Here is a 27,881-nt window from a genome sequence, read left to right as displayed (position 1 = left end):
CCAGAACCAACCTCAAAAAACGGCCCCCAACTTTAAGCGTTTGGTAAGAAGACATTCTCCTGTCATCAGCCCAATCCAGATTTATCCATCAGACTACCAGATATTGAAGTCTGATTAATCGCTAAAAAGAAAAGTATGTCCACTGTTCCAGGTATCAGTGATGCGGTGCTTTACGTCACTCCACTTGGCATTGTGCTTGCTGATCTCAGTCTTTTGAAGAGGTACTTTACCGTGGACACTTAATCCATGAAGGTCCCAATAAATAGTTCTTGCCCATTGCTTCCGGAGACAGCTTGACATTTGGTATTGGATGTCAAAACTAGGAACAGATGATTTTTATTTTACTTTTGTTATATTCTATGCTCTTTAGTACTCAGCATTTCCATTGTGTGAGAGTCCTCCTGCTTCTACGCTAAGCTGTTGTTGCTCCTAGACACTTCGACTTCACAAAGCAACACACTGTATTGACCATGGCAGAAATTTGAGGTGACTCAGGCTCTCTGCACATTACATTTATCATGGACATAATAAACTGTATCAAAAAGCATAGTCTACTACACCTTTCGATAAAAGGAAATTTTAAGAAAAAGTGTATACTGCACAGTATATGTTTTTTTTACGAAGGGCATACTTATGTGACTGTGGGGTATACATAGGGCATACATTCAGCAGCAAATTTCACACGTGCCCGTAAATGTGATATGCAGACGAGGCAAAGCTTGATGTCACATGACTGTTATCACTGGGTGTGATTGAAATGGCAGAAACTCCTAATTATAAGGGGGGTGCAGATACTTTAGTTTGTATAAATAACAATCAAAATAAATACTGTTGCTCAGCTACGTTGCTGGTCTTCCTTTGATCCCTATAGGAAGATGATCAAATTATTCTTTGTCAAATAAAAAGTTATACAGTTTTCCAAAATACTTTCTGTATCAATTCCTTGACTTATTTTCAAGATCTCTGCTTGCTGTCATTTAATAAGAACCTTTAGGGTATATGTTCACACGCAGAGTCAAAAACAGCTGAAATTTACGGAGCTGTTTTCAGATAATACGGTCTCTGATTTCAGCCGGGTTTTTTTTTCAGCCGTTTTTGGAGCTGTTTTCCCATGGACACAATGAAACACCGCTCCATAACGTCTCAAGAAGTAACATGCTCTTTTTTACGCACCGTTTCTTAAAACGGTGGCATAAAAACGCCCCGTCTGAACGAACCGCCGTTTTCCCCATTGAATTCAATGGGCAGATGTTTGTAGGCGTATAGCTACCATTTTTACAGGCGTATTTCAAAGCGTTTACACCTCGAAATACGGCTGAAAACATGGCGTGTCAACATACCCTTATTATTTACACCCAGGGGATAAAATGTGTCATGTGATTGAAACACAGGTGCCGACTCGTTACAGTACAGTTATAAGAGCTGTGTCTTGTAACAAACCCTGCACATGTGGGATCATCACATGACCGTGGACACGTTTTTTTTTATCCCCTGGATGTAACAATGAAAGCGGTTATTGAATGACAGCAACCAGAGATCTTGAACAAAGTAAGAAATTAATTCTGATGTCCACTTTTTAACACCATGTCCGTATTTATCTGCCAATTAATTTCCTAATATAACTATAAAATGGATTGGTGCTTTTTTAAAACGGAGCTCCAAATTCCTAGCATAGACATTTAGTTAAATTATAAACTCCTGGCTGCCTCCAGGGGGAGCTTACTGCATACTGTTTATACATTGAACCCAATAATAAAGCACTATGCACTAATCTCATCTTATTACTCAGGTATAATGACCGAGCGGTCATTATACCTTAGGTAATAAGAGGTCAAATTTTTAATTTACTATCTGTTTTTAAATATCTTTAGAAATACTTGAAAATATCTTGACAAATTTTGGATTATAGTCTTTAAAATAATCAAAATTGTGAGTCCTATTTCTCAAAAAGGATTCTGGCTAATTGGTGACCTAACTATGGACTGTCTGCGGTGGGGTTATCGCTGTCAGCCATGACACATCTGTCACCTAGAAGTGTAACTAAATATTTCCCCGACAACGCGTTAATCTGGGAATGCAGGCGAATATGTGTAGAGATGTCTCTTCACAAAATATTATTATTTTATTATGTTACTTATTTTTGCCAGTCGTATATTTTTTTCCCGTACAGTTCGCCTGAGGCGGTTGTATCTCCCTGCTGGAACATTACCTGTTGTAATCTATTGAGCGGTAATGATTTCTGGGTCTCGGAGAGCTCATCGTGCTACGGAGTGAAAACGTTGTTAAAAAAGAATTACAGAACTTCAATAAGTGCGACAACTGGACCGCTGACACCACAAGTTTCTTATGCCCTTTTATTGTTATACTACAGAAGAAATATATGAACCCTATAGAAAACAATAAAAAAAAATGTAATTTCAGCACCCGATCCCTGCCACCATCAGTCTCTCCAGGTGGTAAGATGATCTTCGACACATGCCTGAGCCAAGTTTCTTTTTTCCTCAGTGCCTAATATTGCATTGGGCCTAGTAAGTTTAAGTTAAGCCTCTGATGCCTACCTCACAATTTGAGAAGCACTGGTCAATGGGACCATTTGCTTTTCCACCCACCTCTAGAACAGAAGGTGAGCGCTAAATACATAGGACCTCCGGTTGAGCACGTGAGCCACATGAGGCCGCCAGTTTTTCACCACCTTGTCGTATCCAGTGTGGGGCCACACATGACGCAGGTACATTCCCCTACCCGCGTACATCTGGGACAGGCTCATGACATCCAGACTCGCTTGGAAATACGGTTGCCTGGAAGAACGATCACATATTTATGACATGTCTGGTGGATTCGATGGTCAACGCCTTCGGTGTCCCATAACATGAATGCAAGAAAGTGTAATGCACTTTTCTCCTGATGTTTGATAGGAATTGTATATCCGAACAGGCCGCTTAGTTTGTACCTGGAGCTGGTGGAGTGTGGATAATTGTACTTGTGGTTGCAGCTCCAGCAAACCCTTCATTTGCTGTAGGCATCGGATGTAAGTGAATGTTTCGCAACAGCATAAACATCAAAGGGAAAAGAATCGCAACAGCAAATATTATTCTGTTCCAGTCAGAGGAAATCTCAGACATAATCTAAAGTATTACATAAGGGATTTCATGCTTTATTTTCTGTTGACCCGCAGTGTTCCAGAATAAGAACACAACTCCCAGTATTACCAATTATTTCTTCCAGTTGAGATGACTTCACATAATAAATAATACATCAATGGATTTATAGACCGTATACATTTTATTTGACATAATGCATCCCCAACTGTTTGTTAGAAGGTAAACAATGGCATCGTGCTGGCCGCAGACACGTTCTAATTGTCTCCTAGGCCAAACAAGGTCATTCTGTGGAGACGAGCGGCTTCCAAACACCTTTGACTCTGCTTCTGCTTTCCAATATACGATTATTTCGCGTTTTTATTTGATTTTTGTCTTATTGTCCCATGTATATCCAGCTTAAGGGGTTTGTGAGAGCAGAAGAAATTCTCTGCTTGTTTTCCTGAAACCGAGCCGATTTTTTTCTATGGACTGTTGGTATTGCAGTTCAGTCCCATTCAAGTCAATTGGGTTAGGCTGCAATACCAGACAAAGCCTATTACCAAGAGTGGCGCTGTTTCTAGAATATAAAAGGATTGGGGATGGTACAAGTGCAATACCAGACAAAGCCCATGGCCAAGAGTGGCGCTGTTTCTAGAATATAAAAGTATTGGAGATGGTATAAGTGCCTTATATTCAGCAAGTATCCAATATCTGTTGAGCTGGTTTACCAACATATTTTCAAAGTCTTCAACACAAAAATATAATGGTGTGAACTAGATCAATTTTGGTTCATCAGATAGTTTCATTGTATAAAATATTTATATATCTACCCTGATGAAAATTTGGTCCATGTTTGGCCCGTTTACAGAGGGTAAAACCCAAAATGGAGGTGCAATAATTGTTCCAACCAATGGAATGCATTGGTATTAGTACTATAGACGATTATCATTAACAATCCCTATGTATGATTGGCTCGTTACTGGTTCTCGTTACATCTATGGCCAATGTAAGGCTTACAGTTCAGGGTGTAAGTATAAGGGGTGTAGAGGTGGCCACTTGTAGATTAAATGAATATTGGTCGTCATCTCTTTGCATGTGTACTTGTGCTTTACAATGGCGGTTCCTTATATGTTTCGTGAAGGAGCACATTACTCCCAGCTATATTTTCCAGTTTACACATTTAATCCAACAGGTAGTAGAACATTTTCGCTACTTAATTAAAATAAACACTGGTACTAAAGAAAACGAACTATATGTTTTAGTTAATACTTGGATTCTACATAAAATAACAATTCTGGAGAACTGTTGACTCAAACTTAAAAAATCCTCTTGTTATTCCTCCTGGAATTGTATGAATAAGTTGACAACTGGGTGGTACCATTGGCCTTGTCAAAAGGGTCTGTCACTACACACTGTGACATTGTCAGCACTGATTGGACAGTATCAGACTGCGTAGGGACACACCCTAATGAAAAGGGGAACGGTAGCACCCAGTTGTCAATTTATTCATACGTTTCCAGGAGGGCGAACATAAGAATGCCGCAATGTAGAGTAGCTCTGAAATTGTTACTTTATAAGTAGTGTAAGTATTTGCTAAAACATACAGACAATATAACACAAGAGAATGAGTCAAGGTCTTGATAGTTTGGGTTTTATGGGAAAATTCACAATAATTATGAATATGGCATGAGGAGATTCTGTATAAATAATTTTAATGTTTTTTTGTTATATTAACCCTCTTCTGATTGAATTCTCATTGGCTTCTGTAGTAAACCTTCTAACTCTGTGTGAGAATGCTAAAATCAGTTATCTTGTAATGTTAAGTAATATGTTTTGTGTATTTCAATCGTCTTTTTTTATTTTTTTAACCTTGACTAGTTCCCACCACTGCTGCGAGCACCCCTGATGCTGTTGACAAGTACCTAGAAAACCCTAATGATGAAAATGAACATGATCGATTCCAGAAAGCCAAGGAGCGCCTTGAAGGCAAACATAGGGAGCGAATGTCTGAGGTAAATAGTTACAATTAGTTACAATCACAAATTCTATCTATCTATCGATCTATCAATATCGATCTATATATATATCTATCATCTATCAAAGAAAAGTCCAAAGCAGCACAGTGGAAAAATATGTAAAAGTTAGGCTTCGTTCACATATCCGTTCGGGCTCTATTCTGATATTCCGTCTGAGGTTTCTGTCAGAATGGAGCCCTGACTTACACAGACGGAAACCATAGGTTTCCGTTTCCATCATCATTCATTTCAATGGTGACGGATCCGGTGCCAATGGTTTCCGTTTGTCTCAGTTGTGCAAGGGTTCCATCGTTTTGACGGAATCAATAGCATCGTCGACTAATGTTGTGTCGGGTCGGGTGGCACGGGCCCCCTCATGCCGTGGGCCCCGTAGTAGCCGCTATGGCTGCTACAGCGGTATTTATGGCACTGGTGCTAGGGTTAGAGGGGCCCCGGTGACTAATGCCGCAGCCCTTCATAGTTTACTAGCCACAGCGACGTACACTTCCATGGCGGCTGTGCCTGGGATTGCAGCTCTTTGCAAACTAAACTATGAAGAGCAGCTGATCGGTTAGGGTGCTGGGAATCGGACCCCACCAATCTGATTTTCATGACTAATCCTAATGATAGGACATTAATATAAAAGTCCTGGAAAACCCCTTTAAGCCTTTGTACACAATGCTGCTGTGGTTATAAATTCTGTTTATCCTGCTTCGATGTGGTGTCTCATTCACAAAGATTTTGTTTGCACAGGTCATGAAGGAATGGGAGGAAGCTGAGCGTCAAGCAAAGAATCTTCCTAAAGCTGACAAGAAGGCTGTCATAGAGGTAGGAACAAGCGAGGACATATTTTTTATTGATTAAAGGCCATCTGTTACTAGGACAGGCCCCTTTCAAGGTCCTTTCATATGGCCCGACGAGGGGCGTGTAATCGAGCGTCGATCAACAAGACAGCTCGTTGATCGCCGCACGTTTGCTCCTTTCACATGGAGCAATTATCAGTAATGTATGAGGACGAGCGCTCGTTGTTCTGATCGCTCGTCCACGTACAATTCTATCATGTTGGCAGTGCGTCTCAAAATTCACAGAATATTGGATTCATATAGATTACAAGAGCAAAATGGTATTTAAGAGTGGACTTTGACTTTAAGTAGAATTGTATAGTCTTAAAAGTACTGTAGTCTTATATCAGGCAATGCAGACATTTTATGGGTTTAACTATTCTTTAAAATGCCAGTTTTCTGGCCACATAGGCGCTGTCTTACCAAGGGCGGTGACCTAATATAACTTTATAGGTATATAGGTAGAATTGATTTAATGGAGCAGAAATTAACCCTTCTCTACTGACACTTCCAAATTACCTTGCAAATGAATGCCACTTGTACTTTTCTGCATATCAATGAGCAGGAGTCATTTGCTGGAAACCGTCATGATGGATGTCGCACCTACCCATGGTGCTCTTGGGATTTGACTAATTAATTGCTACATTTATGTAATTGTAGCAACCTCCTATGAAGATTACAAACATGCTGAAATAAGTATAATCCACATAAGTAAAATGTACCGACGCCAATCACCCCAAAAAATATTTTTCCTTCATGCAGAAATTATTCTAGGGTCAAAGGTCATTTGACAAATACTTAAAAATAAATGTAGTGTGCACCGTACCGCCAGTCAACCACACAAGGGATTTTGAGCTGGAATACATTTATAACGGCTCAAAACCGTGACAGTGCCAGTCCCAATGTAGAAGTGAATTTACTGTATGGGAAAAATGTATCTTTTAGGTCTCGTGCACACCCTGTGTGCACCATATTCTTCTAGCGGATATTATCTCTATAATACATGCATAAGTTACTCACAGATTCTATATGAATCGATGAGAGGAAAAAAATTTCCTTCTATTTCCAGATCCTTACAGCACTTTTCCATAATATGTTGCATGAGCCCTAATGTTGTCAGAAATATCTTTTCATGATTTCTTAAAGGGAGTATATAATCATTAAAATGACATTATGCAAATGTCGCTGTGTAGACTGGGAGGGGATCAGCAGAGTCACCTCATTATTATTTCTTTGAAAGCAGAGTGACTGAAGACAGTTCTGCTGTACTGCTGGAAGCCTAGATGCCAAAAGGCAAGGTTATACACACACAGATATCTCCCCTGTCACTACCTGGTCTCTGGGGGAGGGGGTGTTCTTTGTAGTTCAGTTCTTCCTAGGGTGTGTGTACACATGTCCGATTTGTTGCAGAAATTCCTGTGACTTTTCTTTTGGAACTTGCAGAAATACATTCACATGCTGCAGAACCAACCCCATTCAGTTGTATGGAATGGAAAGCAAGAAATCTGCTGAGTGTGAACATACCTTTAGTCTATCGATATTTTTCTGACCACTAACTCCTATTCATTGCAGCTGCCATGAAGCAAACTCATCCTGCTGCACTGTCTATATACACAATGTAGGGAGGATTTATAGGCATACAATGTGGCTCCGCCTCAGGGGAAATTCTTAAACGTAAAAAAGAAATAACTACCACATTTAAATATATATGTATGTATGTGTATGTGTGTGTGTGTGTGTGTGTGTATATATATATATATATATATATAGCAGACAAAAAATGGTGACAGTACCCTGCGACACTAATGCCACCTAAACCACTAAATATAAATAGATATGCACTAAAGCTCAATCTACCTACAAATAGGGAGGTTCTTAGTGCACATTTTGATCAAAAAGTGTTAGCCCACCTGCCACGACAAGACGACCTCTGTGTATGTATATATATATATATATAAATACATACACCGTATTTATGGAAACGTACTAAGCCAAATGCAAAATTCTGGATCAAATTGCGCCAAAAAATTGGAGTACGTGCTGTACACCAAATTCATTATGCGTTTTAGACCGTCTATTTGTGCCTCACAAGACATTTCTATAAAAGGTGGCGTGGCTAAGTGGAGCCCTAAAATTTATTTATTAATGGGGTGTGCCATGATTTTGGTGCAAAATACTGGTATATAATAAGCCAGCCAAGGGGTAGTGTAAAGAAGAGAAAAGTGTCTAAAATGTCTAGCAAGATGCACCAAATCTATCAGAGAGCGTGCGCCACTGAGATAAGTTTCCTCTGCCTGCCTGGTATAGTTTTGAATGGTCTAAATTTAAGACTGCCCCATTTGGGCCTCATTTATCAGAACTCACTGGTAGAAAAAAAACTGTCCTTGTTGTCGATGGCAACAAATCAAATTTCCGCTTTCATTTCTTAAACCTCTCTCGAAAAATGAAAGTTGCATTCTGATTGGTTGCTGTGGACAAGAAAGACCGTCTCTCTTTTAGACAGTTTTGAGAAATCTCCCCACCTTTTTTATTCTACAGACTAACATTTAATTTAGGCAACTCAAATGAGCGTTCCCTTTAAGTCCTCCCATTACCATTTGAATACAGTATTAGCTGGAGAGGGAGGGAACAGAGGTGGGTTGTGAATTAGTTAAAGGGATTGTCTAGTCTACCTATTTTCATACACCCTATTAGGGAATTCCGAATTAATAGGGGGTTACCCTGTTCAGGATCCTCATCTCTATGACAGAGTGGTTAGAAAGAGCATCTCTCGTCTGGAGGTCCTATCCTGCATTACACAGACAACCCATTAATTTGAATGGGCACTATGTAATGCTTAATCTCTCCTGTGGTGGAGCTGCAGGTAAATAGAACACTTACTGCCGGTTCTTCCATAGATTACAGTTGATCGCTGGGGTTACCAGTAGTGGGAGACCTTGTGAACAGCTTATTGGCAAGGGACCTTTCTAACAAATAGGATTTGCATAAAGTTGAGGACCGGTTTAATGACATAGAGGGTCCTATGTTTTTGGAAACATGGAGGCAGCAAAGCCAGTAAAGAGCAACATTATATTAACTTTCAATGACACATACAGAGGTGTTACAACTCCTGGAGTTTTTTTTTCAAAAAAGACAATGACACCATCAAAACGTTTTTCCAGCTAATTATCCACAGTTTTTTCTCAATTATTGTTCTTTCTAAATTGCTATTTCTATTGAAATAAATTAAAAATCTAAAGGGTATGTTTACATGAGTGTTTTTTTATGCCATTTTTTACAGCATACCCGATCGGTAATCACGTCAAAACCATGCCATTTTTTTTTGTAAACTTCCCGCGTTTTTCCACAGTTACCGCCATTGCGGTATCAACCGTCCCAAAAAAGACTAAACAATACTGTAAAGGAGGTGTTTTATTGCTAACTCCTTGTGTGTGCAGGGGCTGTCATGTGGATGTTCCTACCTGAATGACAGCGAAAACTAGTACAGTAGTTGGTGCTTGTCCTTTGTCTTCATTACGCTGTTTATTCATGAACTTCTTTTTTTCTTTTCAGCGTTTCCAGGAAAAGGTGGAATCATTGGAACAAGAGGCAGCTAATGAAAGGCAGAAGCTGGTTGAGACTCACATGGTTCGAGTGGAGGCCATACTCAATGATCGTCGCCGAGTTGCCTTGGAGAATTATATTACTGCATTACAATCTGATCCGCCAAGGGTAAGATGTCAACAATTTCATATATGCGACTTGCGGAATGTGAAAAATTGTATTCAGCCGTTCCTGTGTTAGTTTTTTGATCATAAGTGGAATTTTTGACTCCTGGTTATTTGACTTTTAGATTTCAAAATAACCCATTGTGTGCAGTAAACTCCTCAACATAGTAGAGTTTTCTAGATCAGTGTTTCTCTATGTTCCTAAGCCAAGTACATCTATGCAAATAACTTACATCATCCGCAAGGCTATGATCATAAACTGTGCAATATGTATTAAAATTCCAATATTAGGAGAGTGTAAGTACCCCTAGAGATATGATGTGTACCCCCGGGGGAAAACACGTACCACAGGTTGAACCTTCATCCATTTATTGTTCTGTAACTACCGGTACTAGACCAGTGCTCATTCAGCCCCTTCTCTGTAGGATGATGTTCCTGATGGCTTGGTAGTAGACGTCTAGATCACAAAGTGAGACTTCACTTCGGAGCAAGACTCTTTTCTAGAAACAATAAGACTTGATGATATTCATAGCAGCTACATAGAGGATAACCATAATGATGTTACATTGGGGATCATTGGTGGTTCCTTTCTTGAACACTTTGTCTATTCTCACATGATCTTTCCCATGAATTCCTCATTGTTACCTAGAGGTCCTCACCATTCTTGGCAAGGGATCGGTCCTCAACCTATCTGAATGAAATCATTCCTTTCAGCAACTGAATCTTCTTCCTTGAAAGAGTCATCAAAAAATTAATGTTCCTTTTTTTATCATACTTTTTTGCTCCATTGTGTTATTGGAGACCACATATACTTTAGAAGTAGGCATAGTACTCATTTCACCCATGCTTTCCCTATAGTAGGCAAACATGGTTTAAAACTACTTGTGTAGGCCTCAGGCATGGGTACATATTTTATATATTGATTTTGTAGCTGATGGAATAATAATGGAAAAAAATAAAATGAGTAGATGAGTGCCTTGGGAACGTCTGTCTCTGGTACACAGCTCTGGTGACAAAGTTAGCGGTAATTCAACATTTTGGAAACCCCTTACAGATGCTTCGGTTTCCGATTCTTTGTTTAAGCCTCAGATGAAACATTCATAATAGGTAGATGTGTTTATTCTGGATCCCCTGTATAATTGGGCTGTCACATACGCATATGATTATACTACTTAGTTCCACCTGGGCGCATTAGCTGAAGAGCCGTTTGCATGGCTGATAAAGTGCAGTGAACTTTGTGAAGGAAACAAATTTATTGAAGGAGAAGGAAAGTAAGTTAAACTGGGTCAGAGATTAGCATAATTAAAAAAATGTAATGATGTTTGTTTGATGTTACTCACTCTACCTTGGGCGCCAGATAAAGCAGAGTGCAGAGAATCCCTCCTCTGCTTTTCTGCAAATCTCTACTCTTCACCACAAAATACTTTTTGCATGATTATTGGAAATGTCTGAAAAGGAAAATTTTTATAGACTAAATATATTTACTTTCTTATGTTTTTATGAAATTATATGGGAAGCGGCACATGTGCTCAGTTTCTTTTATGGTGTCCTACTGTTTTGTAGAGTTGAGTGCTTGGGTCCTAATTTATACAGTTATTAATCTATGCCGATTTTGCACACCAGATTTTATCCCTTTTCCTCTTCGCAACATATCTGTACATCAAGAGCGGGAATACATTTTCACATCTGGAGATAGAAATATTGCTGTGGTCCCAAGGACCCCCCCCCCCTCCCTCCCCAATTAGTATTGATTGCAATGTTTAATGGAATAAATAGCCAAGACCAGAGGTGTGGCTGCATTCACTAGGTCAAGCTCTAAAATCACAGCCGCCCTCCTCGTGGAGATTGGTGAATCCTTAATTCTTGGCCGTTTACCGATTTAAATACTGCAGTCAATACTAATGGTAGGGCACTTTGATGTTACAATAAGAACCCCAGTAACACAATCAACAGAAATGTACAATTCACACAGGCAGCTTGGTTTCTTGTAAAGGGCTCCAGGGCTGTCTTGACATGGTGCCTGTTGTACCCATACTTTAGAAGTGTATATTGGAGTGTGCTACTGGTATAATTCTGTCTTCAAGTGAATCCACATCACTTGAGGCAACCCGTATTGAATACTTAAAACAACACCTGTATTCAAATTTTAATAGTACTCATACTCAAACACCTTTGGGAGCTTTTCTGGAGTGTATACGTATATCCTAACAATTGGAGATCAGAAGCAGAGACTGATAAATGCAAAATGCCCATTTTTAGACATAAGCCCTGCCCAAGCACCACCCCTGAATATGCTGGCCACACCTTCTATACCACCCTTGCTCAAAGTACTCTTTAAAATATAACTAAGAGAATTCAGTCTTTTGCAAGACTATATATTCTCTCATTATGTAAGCACCTGTAGCTCATTTCCTAGGGGCAGATGGTACTTGTAACAATAGGAGTGTGTCAATGATGCAGCCAAGAAAGTGAAATTGTGTGTAAAATTTGTATACATATACAGACTTACCTAATACTACAAACTGATGTCTGTCATCAGAATGATCACTACATGATGGGCGTTTAGTACATCATCCACGTTGATTCATTTTGTTCCCTACTGCTACCTATTAGTTTGTAGAACTCCTTTTTGTTGTTTTTGTTCTTCACTTTCCTTTATACTATCCTGGTGACATCATCAAGTAACTCCTTGTAATGAAATGTATTATTTTTAACTGTTTTAAATTCATCTGCCACTCCATTAATATATCAGCGTCTATCACCTTCAGCCTAATATTCATTATGTATTTTCTTGCAGCCCCGCCATGTTTTTAATATGCTGAAGAAGTACGTACGTGCCGAGCAGAAGGACAGACAACACACTCTCAAACACTTTGAGCATGTCCGCATGGTGGATCCCAAGAAGGCTGCTCAGATTCGATCTCAGGTAACTTCTTTTACAACAAGATCTTGTTGTCTATTATGCCGATCATAGACATTATATGACTACTGTCCATTAGTTGTTAGAGAACGTATCATCCAAATCCTCCCATAATTACTATGCACATTCATGTACATTTATATGGAGGACGGACCCCTTTGGTAGCGCTTATGGCAGTCCTTTTCTCTCCCTGCAAGAGTGGACACCTGAGAGGGTCTGGCAGCCAGCAATACAAATTAAGGTGGCCATAGATACGATGCAAATCGAATTAAGGTGGCATTACAATTATTGGCCTATGCAGTCTGCTAATCTTGAGAAATCATTTGCAAGTTAACTTTATAAATGACCTTATAGATTGTTAACTTCAATTGGGCTGAGCTGCAATATTGATATGCTATCAGTCACCCTATAGGACACCAACATATGCCAAATCTGCCGAGTAGCTTTTAAAGCTTCTCATAAGAGGATGACACTTAGGGCATGGCCACACGTGGCGGATTTCCTCCGCAACTGTCCGCATCAATGCCGCACCTAATCCGGGTTGCGGATTACGGCTGCGGATCTGCCCAAAATGTGCAGAAAATTGATGCGGACTAGCTGCTGCGGACTGCGGGAAAAGTGCTTCCCTTCTCCCTATCAGTGCAGGATAGAGAGAAGGGACAGCACTTTCCCTAGTGAAAGTAAACGAATTTCATACTTACCGGCCGTTGTCTTGGTGACGCGTCCCTCTTTCGGCATTCAGCCCGACCTCCCTGGATGACGCGCCAGTCCATGTGACCGCTGCAGCCTGTGCTTGGCCTGTGATTGGCTGCAGCCGTCACTTAGACTGAAACGTCATCCTGTGAGGCCGGACTGGAGACAGAAGCAGGGAGTTCTCGGTAAGTATGAACTTATATTTTTTTACAGGTTGCTGTATATTGGGATCGGTAGTCACTGTCCCGGGTGCAGAAACAGTTACTTCCGATCGCTTAACTCTTTCAGCACCCTGGACAGTGACTATTTACAGACGTCTCCTAGCAACGCTCCCGTCATTACGGGAGCCCCATTGACTTCCTCAGTCTGGCTGTAGACCTAGAAATACATAGGTCCAGCCAGAATGAAGAAATGTCAAGTTAAAAAAGCAAGACGCATCCGCAGCACACATAACATGTGCATGACAGCTGCGGACTTCATTGCGGAAATTAGAATCTCCATTGAAGTCAATGGAGAAATTCCGCCATGAGTCCGCCACTGCTCCGCAACAGACAGAGCATGCTGCGGACACCAAATTCCGCTCCGCAGCCTATGCTCCGCAGCGGAATTTTACGCATCGTCTAAACGAACACTGCTAAATTAAAGTGGAAGTCAATGGACAAACGGCTCCGCTGCGGATTAACGCTGCGGAGTGTCCGCAGCGGAATTTAAGTGAAATTCCGCCACGTGTGAACCCAGCCTTATAAGCCACTTGAAAAATCAGACTTTAGGAACCTCAGGCTTTATTTTGGCTATTAAACATGTTTCCATGCATTTTAGACTAACTGGTCAGTAAAAGAGTTAACTGGAAGAAAAATAAAGCTCCTGATGTACCTAGTAGATCATCGTAGCTCTAATGTGTTATTGATCATTGGCTGACAGATTTATGCATCGGAAAACAGATGACTACTGTGGTGCGGCTGAAAAAAAAAGCTTATGCTGATATATTTGGTTATCCAGTCAATTTACAGATTTAATATAACTGCTACAGATACGGCTGTACGGTTAATCTGTGCATCTTGTGGCCTATTAGCAATCAGATTCCATTGCAGACCAATTTCTATTAATCCATTAAGCATAATGGCAACTAAAGAATATTCCGACGAGACTTGTGCTTCCAACCTCCTTGCAGATTGTGCAGAGAGAAAGCAGCAGGGCTGTAAAATTGCGGGGGAGGGTAATTCCTGCCATTCAGATCTACTAACCAGCTGTGCTGATGAATTTGCTTGCCAAGATCACGCTACTGTACCTAATGTTGCACGAATAGTGATTTCTACGGTTACCCAGAACCCCACTGTCCAAGCGATGGACCCCCGCTACCTGTAAAAAGTTAGATTTTTCTTCTCTTGTCACAGCAGGAGAATTTACATTGAGTTTCCAAGAATCCAGTATGAACTTAGTCCATATCATTCACCAAGACACAATAAAAGTTTAAGTTTACAAGTATCATGCTAAAAATAATAACTTGTTTTTGTAATATAACATGTCTTCCAATGCTATCACAGCTTCTGAACTTCTAGACCCTCTCTGAATTACAGTGCTAGATCTATACCTGACAGATCAAAGATGGCATAACAGATTCTACCCCCAACCCTAACACTGAGTCACCAAGCTTGAGGGAATGACCTATAGTTTAAATCAGATCTGTCCGCTTAATATGCGGCCCTATGTAAGAGCAGTATATTATATCTACAGGTCTATACTCCTATTAGCGGAAACAGCACAAAAAATGTTAATGCCGTTTGGCTAATAGGAGCACTAAGACTAATATTTATGTAGTGTCCCCGCTCCTCTCTCCGGTGACTGACGTACGTAGCAACCTGTTTACCACCAACCTGAAGTCCTGGGGGAGCGTTCCTCTCATAAATACACCGGTCTTCTAAGTCAGTTGTATTCTTTCAGCACTTCTATTAGCCAAATGGCACAATTCTTACTTGTCTACATGTATATTTACATAGAATCTGGATTGAGCTGTGCAATAATACTGGTGTAGCTTGGTGGAGGTACTTTTTGGGTGGATGGTGTTTTCATATCATATTCTGTGGGAATATAGTTGAAGGACTGTACTTAGTGTATGTGGCAGTAGACTCCATCGTGAGCTAATGTTAATTTTCCCATACATTTTTTGAAGTTCTTCACATTCATGCATTGTGTAGCCCCAAGATACCCACTCAAGTTTTATAAACTTGTCATCATTCAGGGAGATCAAAGAGTAGTTTCGGCTACATCATGTGTATGGGACTCTCAAACTAATTTTCTACTCTTACTTGTACAATTTGGTTGGTGCAGACAGTTGCCGTCTGCCCATATCTACTAGGAGGCTTAAGTTTTAGTGCAGACTTTGATGGCCAAATCTGTGGCTCAGAGTCGTGCTGAAAATGAAAAGTCTGCGAAAATCTAAGACAGTCTAATTGTAAAATATATGGCAGCTTTACTGATAAAAACTTCTAGTTCTGTACATCCATTCTGTATGTTTATAATCATTTGTAGACTAAACATATTCTATGGCAGAGTTGGACCCTTCTTAATCAAGTCCTGTACTTGCCTCAGGATTGAACTAAGAAAGAATGGAGTCTACGCCCCAGAATAACTAATAATATAATTATTTGAAACTTATTTTTTTCATGTTTAGATCTGACAAGCTCCATTAACCACACACAGTGTCTGTGTAAATGATGTGTACCTGCATTAACTTTTGCCTACGTTTGACCTCCTTTAGGTGATGACCCACCTCCGTGTAATTAATGAGAGAATGAACCAGAGCTTCTCTCTCCTATACAAAGTACCAGCAGTGGCTGAGGAGATCCAGGATGAAGTTGGTAAGCAAATTAAGTCGTCATTACTTTCATGATCATGAAGACTATATCTAATAAGTTGGCCAATTTTGTCTTTAAAGGCTTATATTTAAATATTTTGGTCGATATACCTTTACCATGTGAATTCTTGTATTTGCTGTATATCTACTTCACTTTTTCCTTTTACTAGTTTTAAAGAATATTAATTATGTCCATGTGTCTAGTATTAGTTTAGTCAGTATAATGTAAGTCAACCAGTCGAGTAGATGCCCTCTGACTCATGACCTCACAACAGCCGTATGCAATGTGCTCACCATACCATCAATGTTGTCCAATTCACCAACGTGTCCTTATAAATAAGCAGCTCTGATGCTAAAACATGGTCTTTATCAGTATTTTGTGGGAGGATAGAATACTCATGCGGTGGCTTATCTCCCTTGAGAACAAATAATTGGCCATGTTAAAATTCAATATGCCCGATCCTTCTTTTCTCCAACATCTGCCGTAGAGAGTGGGAGAGTCTGGATACCCACATACACATTAGATGGTTGGCCGGTCCCAAGTTCGGGTGATGTTCATCTAAAGCGTACGGGCACCTTTACACAAACAATATCTGTCCCCTGCTGATGCTACCCCATCCACTCATTCTCTAATAGAATACATATTGGTCTAGCTATTAATTTCCAATCTAAATGGTAGCTGTGGTGGTATTCTTGGTCAACTTGACTAGAACATATGGCTTATGATATATCTATTACGTGGATCGTTCATTCATGGGTATCTCCAGTGATTTCTGTTACAACTCTTGGTAACCAACATGTGATATTGCAATATATTGTTTTATTATAATGTACTGGGATTTAGAGTAAGCATAGTCATCCCATATTGAAAGCTGTACATTTAAAGCCCAGACTTGTCCACTTATTTTGGCATGCATGCCAACCCTACTGGCACGCACCAGTTTGATTGCCAGGGGTGATCTAAATGTCTTGTAGTTGTAACCGTCACACTATTAATATTGGAAAGTGACAAGTTTGCTGTTTTCTACCCCACAAATTTGCATATAACCTATAAATGAGTTAAGGACATTGAGCGATTCTGAAAACTTTCAACCAAAGTAAATGATGGCTAATGGCCTTGCGGTACTGACTGAATGCACCCACCTTAGAGCAGGACATATTTGACAAGTTCATGTGTAATCTGTAATTATTTACATGCGTTTAGCAAACGTTGCACTCTTCAGTCTTCCTGCAAATGGTTTCTCTTCCACTTACAAAACAAAAATAAGAGGCTTTCTGGAGTTGAGCGCTGATATCCTGACAACTTAAAATGTAGTAAACACCATCTGCATAGCAATAAGAAGTTCAGAGTTTGCCATCACACCTTTGATTAAATGGTCCAACTAGAAGTGTATAGGAGCATTGCCATATCATGATAAGTATACAATGATGTTATATCATGATACAGGATGACCTCATTCTGAAATGCATGCATTGATAGTATAATATGTAGCGCTACATGGTGTCATTGGTGGTTGGCTAATGGGTACAGCTATAGCTTTTGCATATGGCATGGGGCCCTGAAGCTTCTGGAGAAATAGGGATGGCCGTGGTAGCCCTTATATATTTTCTTTAGAGGTATGCTTTACAATGACCAGAGCACAATGTTGTCATCTGTATATTATTTCTTTCTCATCCTTAATATCTTAGCATTATAGCTATTCATGTTAAAATTAATGTCCTCCAGCTGGAGGAGATGAGTGTGCTGATTTTTTGGGACGCAGTGACTTCTACAGTCATATAACCGTGTTAATGAATGGAGAAATGGTAAACGCATCATATGGTTGACAACACAAATCAATAGATTGAAGCACCTGCCAACTGGTGTTGCTCATTCAAGATTACTGGACCAGGTTATTGAATAACAGCCTCCTCTGACCCTAAATAAGTTTAGAAGTTCTCTCCCACATCCTCCCCATAAACATGTACCCTCAGCTCGGATAAGCGTGCATGGTTATTCGAAGGGGAGAGGGAGACAAGCTGCTGCCAAACATCTCTGGCAAGGGCATATCTCCTTGCAGAACAAAGGATCGTGTTTGTTGAAATACAACATGCCCAGTCCTCGTTTACGCCAACATCTGCCATTGGAGAACAGTCGGGTTTGCACCATACACAATAAATTCTGGGCAGATTCCGACATTAGTCTGTTGTGTATGGGCAGCTTAAGTGATGCATAATCTCTTGAATATTTTGCAATCACATGAATATTGACAGCTGTTAACTGCTATACTATTGTCATATAAATGTGGTTTTCCTACAAAAACATTTGCATACATGTCAGGAGATCACATTGATGGTCCTTGTTCTCGTAGCCCCAGTAATATCCTGAAAAATTGGGTCCTGTACCTGAAATATGACTCGATAATGGGCCCCAAAAGTCCTGCAGAAGACAACCCCATTTAGTGATTACTTTAGAGACAATCACTGGCCATGACGGTCTATTTTTTTATGGGTTAATTCACAAATAACATATTTGACCTTATTAAAAGTTTACTTTACAATTAAGGTCTAGTTCACTTCGCCTTTTGGCCTTCCACCGTCCAGCCCTGGGAAAGCTCCTGACATCACTGCCCATACATGGACAGTGATGTCAGGAGCGTTGCAATCCCTGAGTTCCCAGCCAGAGCATCAGAAGCTCTCTGGCTGGGGATTCCACCTGCATGGTGGCTCTATAACCCCCATGAAAAAACCCTAAAAGAGATGGAGCCACCGTCTGCAATCTCTGTCTGGATAAGCTGGAGAGTGCTTTAAAAGCAGCCAGGGATTCAGAATATAAAGGTCCAGCACTTGTGGGGACATGTCCGCTGTGCAAGTGGGCAGTGCAGCCTCTTCTGCGTCAAGAAGCTCTACCAATAACTGTCCATATATGTACAGTTAAGTGACTGGAGCTTCCCAACGCATACATTTAATGGAGGCATAAAGTGGCATCCATCACCCATAAGCCCCCACGTTAAAAAAATTGTATACCGTGTGGTATACGTTTTTTGGCGGGATGGAAAAGCGTAGCATACCAGCCAGATGAAGACCAGAAGTTCACTTTTTTTGGCCTCCATTAGGCTAATGGAGAACTATGGACACGTTTAACATGTATCTCAGGAGCTTACCATATGTTCACACTAAACGTAGGACCAAAACGAGACGTGAGCTAGGCCTTAAAGTAAAGGTGCACGTGTTCTGTATAGATGGAGTATGGGTCCTCTGAATAATTTCCTCTGATGTGCCCAAGGAACCCCAGTCCGACACTAGATACTCATGATGGTTGTCATTGGTACCCATCTTAGGAAATGCTTAAATGTAGCCGCAAATCTTAATGGTCTCAAACAGAAGACAGTGGAAATTACTTTTTGTGTGATTGTATCTTTGTATAAATATGTGGTGTGAAATTGCTCTTCTAGTCTGGCAATATAGTTTTCCATATTGGGCTAAAAAAAAAAGTTGTTTGAGATGTTGTTTTTTTTTTACAACCTGTTCTGCATTACTTAACGGCTCAGGGCCAAATATTTCAATGTAGAATGAGTCAGTTGACCCTGTGCTTCATATCTGGTACATTTTACGCCTCCGGCACCCGTATACTAAGCTTATTTACTTTTTATTACACATCTTAGTGCAATATCATGGGCATATTGTGGCTGCAGAGCCTTTTCTATACATCTTGTGTCCTTTACTTGTGTACATCGAGATGTGATTAGACGTCCTGCTGTCTTTCCAGGCCTGTGTTGTTTATTAGAGTTTCATGACTCATTACAATCTCCTTTATCTGTATCTCTGCAGGGTTTCCTGCAGGGAAAAAAAATTACTTACCAGAGAAAATCTGCACTCGCAGCGTCTCTGCAACTCTCAATATTGTACAGCCAATCCGAGAAAATTAGCTATTGAGTTTTTGAAGAAATAAATGGCAATAATATCTTCACTTTTGGCCATAATGATGACATTCAGGGTCATGTACCTATAGTCAGTTTGTAGCAAAATTGTGGCATTAATGAAGATTTTCATCCGAAACGTAAAGTTGGCCATAGATTAGTGAAGCAGAAGTTAAAGCAGAAGCCAAAGTTCGGTAATTATATTATTTTTACCTACAGAGATATTGTCATTTTTCTATTCAATTGCGGCGGCCATTGTTGTAATTGACAATCAGCCATATTAATTGTCACTTTTGAATTATCTCCTCAGAAACTGATGGTAAGACTGTCACTGTGTAAAAAGGGTTTTCCATCTTAGACATTTATGGTGTGCCATAAATGTCTGAGGATTGTGGGTAACATCTCTAGAACTTCTCCTATTTAGAGAATGTTGGTTTCTGACCCCCATTCTTGAAGGCAAGGTGGCCATATCCAGGCACATACTGAATAGATAGGTAGCCGTCCATGTGTGCAGCTCTCTTAATTCAAGTGTGTGTGAGTTATTTTTACAACACGGTAAACGCCATAAGAAAGAAACCCAAAATACAATGGAGGATCACTGTTTTTTTCCTAGTCCACCCCACAAAGATATTTTTTTTCAGTTTCCCAGTACATTATCTCGTACAATAAATGGTCCAAATAAAAACAAGCCCTCATATCGACGGAGGAAAAAAAAAAACGTATGGCTTTTGGAAGCTGGGGAGGAGAAAACAAAAATAAAATAAAATGAAAAATGGTTTCGGCGGCAAGGGGTTACATTTTTGAAGAAAATCCTTCTTAATAAATATTTTGCATATTTCAAGCACCTGAGCCTTTGGGCTTCTCCTTCCAGCATTGGCATAATCCTGATTGGGTGATCCGAATCTATGGAAAGATAATTCAGTCTTTGCCTTGAATAGGAGTGATGAAATACACCTGACCAGACAAGACCACATAATACCAATGGTTGTGTTCTAACACTGGTTTCTTCCCACTTCTAGATGAGCTATTCCAAAAGGAGCAAAACTACTCCGATGATGTGTTGTCCAACATGGTCAGTGAACCCAGAATTAGCTACGGCAATGATGCCCTTATGCCCTCCCTGACGGAGACTAAGACAACAGTGGAACTTCTTCCTGTGGATGGCGAGTTTAATGTAGATGATCTTCAGCCCTGGCATCCATTTGGTGTTGATTCTGTCCCTGCAAACACTGAGAATGAAGGTAAGAGTAAAATTTGGCGAGGGTTGTCCTATGTGATACATGTGCATGTTTATTGGATATATCTCTGCATGTTCCTGTTTGTTCCTGCTGTTCTGCTATTTGTGTCCTGCATGGTTGACTATTTGTATCCCTTAGGTGGCCATAAACATAAAATAATTATAATTCGGCACACAGCTCTCTAGCCGATTTATTTAATTCAATAGAGACATGAGGATAAGTGGCTGCCAGACACCTCTTGTGGGACTTATCATTGTGGGGACAAAGGAATCCGAGATGTTAAAATCTAGCCCGTGCGGTCCTTCTTTGCTTTGATGGCAGACATGAGGGGGCCATCGGAAGGGCATCATGGACATGAGATCATCAGTAAATCTTATGTCTATGGCCAGCAGGAGAGTAGATCTTTCCAACTTACTGTGGTTAAAAAGCAGTAAAGTTTTTGCATCTCTAAAGGTTGAAAGGGCATTTTCACCCACCAATTAACATTACAGTTCATCATCTGTACCATGTGTTGCTCTAGCGTAGATGTTACCTACATAAAAGTTTTGTTACCACCAAGAAAGTGGTGACTGCTCGATTTCACTTTATTCCCTCAGTCTAGAATATTTATCAATCATGGCCTCATAGTCCCAGATTTTGGGACCATGAAAAACCATTGAATTTATTTTGTGTGAATACTTTGTGGGTGGAATTTTTCTTTAACATTGGGCAGTTTTCAGATAAAGGTGTAGATAGGGATTATTATACCACAACACAAGGGGCAAGAACGTTACTGGAATAGACGGGGTTTGTTGAGAATATTGTTTAGAAGTATTACCTATATAAATTGTTTGGAATCTTAGTTTAGTTCTTCCTCCATGTGTATTTAAAGGGGCTTTCCAGGATTGTATACTGATGACCTATTCTTAAAGGGCTTGTACAGGTTTACAAAAACATGGCAGCTTTCTTCCAAAAACTGTGCTAAGCCTCTCCACATGTTGTGTGTGGTATGGCAGCTAAGTCTCTTCACTTTAATGGAGTAGACATATCCTTTGGATAACTCCGTTAACTCCTTAACTCTGTTAAGATAGGCTAACAATGTGTGATTGGTGCATATCCACCATGGATCGGTAGAATGAGGGGACATTAGCACTTACTGGGGCCCCTAACGCCTCTTTAGTGCAGTACCTGATACAGCGAAGTGCAAGCATGGGGCAAAGCCGCATAGCCCATTCAAGCGAACGCAGCTGAGCTGCGGTACAGGACACAGCGGCATGGAAGCATATGTTCTGTCCAGACTTGGGACCCCCAGGGACCACACATTGATGTCCTCAATGTAAAATTCTGGAAAACCCCTTTAATAAAACTACTATCAGGTGATTTACTTTCATGATATGAGGATGTATAGCAGATGTTGAATAAAGTTCTCGCCTCCTTGTACCTCTTGTCTGTCTGGCACATTAACCCAACTTGCATTTCTACCATTATATATATTTTCTTCTTTATGTCCTTCCCATTCAGTAAATGATGTATTGTTGTTATTATTTGCTTTTCCTTTTTTTTTTTTTTATCCTTTTATTTTTGCTGCACGCTCCCAGTTGAACCTGTTGATGCCCGCCCTGCTGCAGATAGCGGACTCACTACACGACCAGGTATATAAGGCTTTGCTTTTGACCTTCAGTCCTTAGCATGGTGTAAGCTTGCATGCAGCCTCTTCCTCTTGCAAATTACTTTTGTATCAGATTTGTGTCTTTTGTTCCTCATCTGAAATTTTTAAAAGGTCTGTCTGCATGTTTCATATGCATTGAAAGTATTCATTGACGTATCGCTCATCTATGCAACCATATGTGTCAACATCCATACATACTCTGTTCACACTGCCACAAGTCTCCGTTCTGCTGGGATTATGTTACCTTTTGACGGCAAGAATAGCATAGTCTGAAATGGAAACCTGATGGACCCATTGTGAGTCTACGGGATTCATTTCACAACAAACCCATCAAAAAAAGCAGCCATGGAACTGAATACTAGTAGCCATGAGACTAATGTGAACAGAGCCTTAATATATCATTTACGTGATTTACATACCATTAATTCAAAACTTGTGTTCCATATTGTCAATAGTGTTTCGATCCCACTTCAAATCTCCTTTATTAAGTTTCCTTCTCACTGCAAATCACCAAATGTCCCTCACATTGCTACTCCACAATGTCAAGTCGCCTTCTCCTACCATACCCTGGTGTCAGTCTTCCTTCCCATTCAATATCTCCAGTTTTTAGTCCCTCCTACGTCAAGACCCCAATGCCAAGTGTCCCTCAATCTCAAGAATCTACCATTGGGTCTCTTCACCACTCCAAATCCTCAGTACCAAATGCCCTTCCTACTCTGGACCCTTCCTTTAACCCTTTTGCTGTCATGACAATTTCCACACTTTCAGCAAACACAAATAAAACTTACATTTTAAAATAAAATAAAAAATCATATTATACCCCCATACTTATATGTTTTCTAACAGTAGACGAGACCTGGCACATTGTGAAAATCCAACCGAGCACATATCCCTGATTGTTAAGAGGGGTGATAACATGTTTTTATATGTATCCCCCCCTGTTGTTCCTGGTGACTGTGCAGGAGAGATGACAGTAACAGGATGTGATCTTTCCTCTTGCTCTCACTTGCAGCTCCCCCTCTTTCCTCCCTAACAGAGACACAGAACCAGGATGTAAATCTTTCCGTCCTGCTCCCCAACTTCAGACGGGTGCTGCGTCCCGAATATTACGCCTAGAATATTAAGCCTGGTATCATTTAAAAGCTGTGGTTCTGGGCTTTAATATTCTAATGTCGAAGCTCTAGCACTACATATTATCGTGGGTACTTGAAGAACTGAACCCATGACCCTTCAGTGTGAACAGAGTCTCACTTAATCATGTCTGTTCTTCTTTTTGCCCCACCTTCCCATCAACGTTCTCCTGCCTTTGCCACCACGTCAATGCCTCCATGATCGCCTACATCGTCCGTGGTGTTAGATGATGAGTTTATTGACTGCCGTATATTGATATCTTTATGGTCACACTTCATAGAGGATAACGGCAGCTCAATAATTTCATTTTATTAGTCTTGCGGTTGTTTTAATTAGTTAAAAAAAATAACAACCAGGCAAGAGGTTCACAATGAAAATGTGTATTTGCTATATTCCGTGTCCAGATGTTATTACGTTATAGTGGATCCGATGACATTGGCTGTACTAGGCTGCCATCCATCTCTGGAAAATACCCAGACATTCAGTAGAGTTTTATTCCTCCTCACGTTTGCCAGAAGCGATTTGCAGCCTCTGTGAATATTTATTATTTTATGTGAGAGTATATTGCTGACAATATAAAGGCGCTTCCTTATGAAACTGTCATCATGGCTAATGCCTCGCTTTATTCACCCATCATGGAAAATCTGATTATTGAAAACCCTTTCTGATGTGTCCATCCTCTCAAGGGTATTGCAACCAATATATGAACCTGCATTTGTGCAGAATAAAAGCCTCCTGTCTGATAACGGTAATAGTGTAAGATATATTGCTTTTATAGTTTCTTTTTCCATTGTGTTGGAAGGTTTTTGTGTAAAGTGTCTTTTGTATAGAGTGATTTTTTTTTAATGTAGGACATTTTTTAGAAATGACATTTGCAGTTTGGGGCTGTTTTTACCTTTTTTCAAGTGATCTAATATTTGTTCACATTTTTTGGGGCTTTGCAATGTAAAACAAATATATGTATGTGTGTGTATATATATATGTATGTGTGTGTGTGTGCGTGCGTGCGTGCGTGCGTGCGTGCGTGCGTGTGTGTGTGTGTGTGTGTGTGTATATATATATATGTGTGAGTATGTGTGTGTGTATATATATATGTATGTGTGTGTATATATATATGTATGTGTGTGTGTGTGTGCGTGTGTGTGTATATATATATATATATGTGTGTGAGTATGTGTGTGTGTATATATATGTGTGTGTGTGTGTGTGTGTGTGTGTGTGTGTATATATATATATATATATATATATAAATTTTTATACATTGATATATGTTTGCAATTTTTTATTTTTTTTTGTTAGTAAGAGTACGATATGAACTATTTGTACTCCTGAACACTACTATACAGATATAATATAATATAGGCCCTTACTGCACCTGCGTTTGCCTTCAAATTCATATGAATTAGAGAGAGAAAAAATTGTCAGGTTCCACCGGACGCCGTATAAATTAGGTAATACAATACAAGTAATACAGCTGTGCATGAAGTGTCTATGACTCTGTATTATGGAGCCGCAGGAACTCTGTGTGCCTCTGTATAGTCTCGCAGTTCGCATGAGTCCCTAGCCTGGAAGACACATCTGCTTTAAAGGGAAAGTATTATATATTTATTTTTTGTATCCGTAATTAAATGTAAGTTCGCAGAAGAGAATTAATGGGTTTATTTGTTTTTTTAAATGTTATAGTTATTTTTTATCCTGGGGATGGCCATATTGGAGGCACGCACTTCCTGTTCGGTCAGTATAGACAGTGCAGCAGTTTGTGCTTTGTGGCAGCTGCAGTGAATGGGAGTTAACTTTTAATCTTAGACAACCCCTTTATCTCCTAACCACAGGATAAGCGATAATCTGCTGATCAATGGGGTCTGACCGCTGGGACCCCCACCAATCACGAGAACAGGGGACTTGTTCCTCTAAATGGATGGAGCAGCAGGTCGCGCTTGCGCCCTGCTCCATTCATTCTCTATGGCATTGCTAGAGAGCCTAGCGCTTTTCTCGGCTATCTCCAGCAGTCCCATAGGCAGTGAATGGAGCAGCTGTGCACATGCGCGACCTGCCGCTCAGTTTGTTCTGAGGAAAGGGACCCCCGTTCTCGTGATCGGTGGGGGTCCCAGCAGTCAGAACCCAGATCAGCATGTTATCACCTATCCTGTGGTTAGGAGATAACTTTTAATTTTGAGACAACCCCTTTTAATGATCAGAAAAGTGTCCATGGATGAATACAGTCTCCAGGAAAAGATAAAGTACTACCCCTCCAACAGAGACCGGTCAGTGGCAGGGGAGGTGCATACAGAGCCTTATCTGTGTGTATAAAGTTACTATCTGCTTTATTTAGTACAATCAGTAGAAGTACAATTAAATTCTCCTCACGATAATGACTTTGCTGACTCTGACCCTGTCTATACAGCAAATCTGAAAAGTGAGCTGCAGAAAACAGGAAGTAGCAGCCACTTGTGTGTGCTACATTGGTTAGGATAAAACTGGAATATTTAGGACTCTTTTTATAGTCCCATAATAAAAAAAAAAACACCAAAAATGTTGAAAAAATATTTAGAATACATTTAGCCTATATGCAGTGTAGTGTCCAAAAAAATTATCACTAACATTTTTTTTTTATCCACCACCATGTTTATTTGATGTAGATGAGTAGAATAGTTATTTGGGTGCCATCTGCTCGTGTTGTTAATGATGTAGCGCAAACAGAGGACAATGAAATATATGAGTCTGTCCATTCCAATAATCACAAACCCCCCACACTGTTCCAGCATATGCAGTGCTTGTCTATCTGAGCTTGCCAAATTCATGGTTCATTTCCCCAGTTAAATGAACGGGGGACGTGATAATAGATTTGTGTTGACGACAAATGCTCTTAAACCCAGGAAGAAAACACTTTACATTATGAATGCCGCACTGTTAGTTTTCTGCGTGACCTCTTACCTTTAAGTGACCTGCTGGAGGCCGCACGTGGTTGTTGTTGATAGGTATCATATAGATTGCTGGAATAATTGGCTGACACTATTGTTGATGTGTGAAGAAGATACGTCTTGTCTGGATCGTTTTCTGGACCAGGAGAATCTAATACTCACTGCCAGATGGGTGAAATTAAGCGCCAACCATATTCGCAGGCCATTTTGTTCTCAGCGTTGTCACCCTGTTATCCCTTATGTAGCATTGAATGCTCGCTCCAACATGTAGTGTTCATGCAGTGTTAGGGTGTCATTTTGTAGGGTTTGGAAGGACAAGGAATTAGGGATTTTTCTGATTTTGCAATGGTAGTTCCTGAACTAATTAAAAAGGTTGTCTCAACCGATTGGCGCAGGTCCGGCTCCTAAAACACATAGGAATCGGCCAATATTGCTGGAGGAAGTTGTGGCCAGCCATACATTCCCCCACCCCCCCCCCCCCCCCACGGTGGAAATGTAGTATTACATGGCAACTATTTAAATGTATGTGCAACCATGTAATATATGGTCTCACCAAATTCTTTAGAGTTTCCTTTATTATATCCAAATGCCCTAATAGGACACATGAACAGATCTTGTTATCATGAGATGGACCATTTAACAGGGATTACTATATTCTGGTTCTTATGGTTTATCGTCATGTGGTAGGGAATCAGTAGGCTTAAAATATTATTGGTTACTGGGAGACATTACAAATTTTCTTTACAAAGTTTACTCCTTAAAGGAATTTTCCAGCCAGTAAAAATTGATGACCTATCCTCAGGATAGCTGATGGGTCGGGATCTGACTTTCGGGACCCACACCGATCAGCTGTTTTGAAGTGGCCGCAGTGCTCGTACGAGCGCTGCTTCCCCTTCTTTTCTTCTTTCTCACTGTGAGTTGTCGATGCGCATT

General features: G+C 40.2%; 1 protein-coding gene across 4 annotated transcripts in view; it reads left to right on the top strand.

The window, feature by feature from the left end:
* The window catches only part of APP (amyloid beta precursor protein), a 192,020-nt gene that overhangs the window by 155,161 nt on the left and 8,978 nt on the right, over positions 1–27,881 (top strand). For 2 of the 4 annotated variants that reach the window (XM_075854517.1, XM_075854519.1), the window contains 7 exons: positions 4,959–5,092; positions 5,849–5,923; positions 9,490–9,648; positions 12,442–12,570; positions 16,016–16,115; positions 21,030–21,251; positions 22,826–22,879. In XM_075854517.1, the coding sequence (XP_075710632.1) occupies positions 4,959–5,092; positions 5,849–5,923; positions 9,490–9,648; positions 12,442–12,570; positions 16,016–16,115; positions 21,030–21,251; positions 22,826–22,879 (873 nt within the window). The remainder of the gene's footprint in view (positions 1–4,958; positions 5,093–5,848; positions 5,924–9,489; positions 9,649–12,441; positions 12,571–16,015; positions 16,116–21,029; positions 21,252–22,825; positions 22,880–27,881) is intronic. The other 2 variants (XM_075854518.1, XM_075854520.1) reach the window with 1 other exon arrangement.

Source organism: Rhinoderma darwinii, chromosome 2, assembly GCF_050947455.1.
Source record: "Rhinoderma darwinii isolate aRhiDar2 chromosome 2, aRhiDar2.hap1, whole genome shotgun sequence".
Taxonomy (NCBI): domain Eukaryota; kingdom Metazoa; phylum Chordata; class Amphibia; order Anura; family Rhinodermatidae; genus Rhinoderma; species Rhinoderma darwinii.
This window is presented reverse-complemented; position numbering and strand designations above follow the sequence as displayed.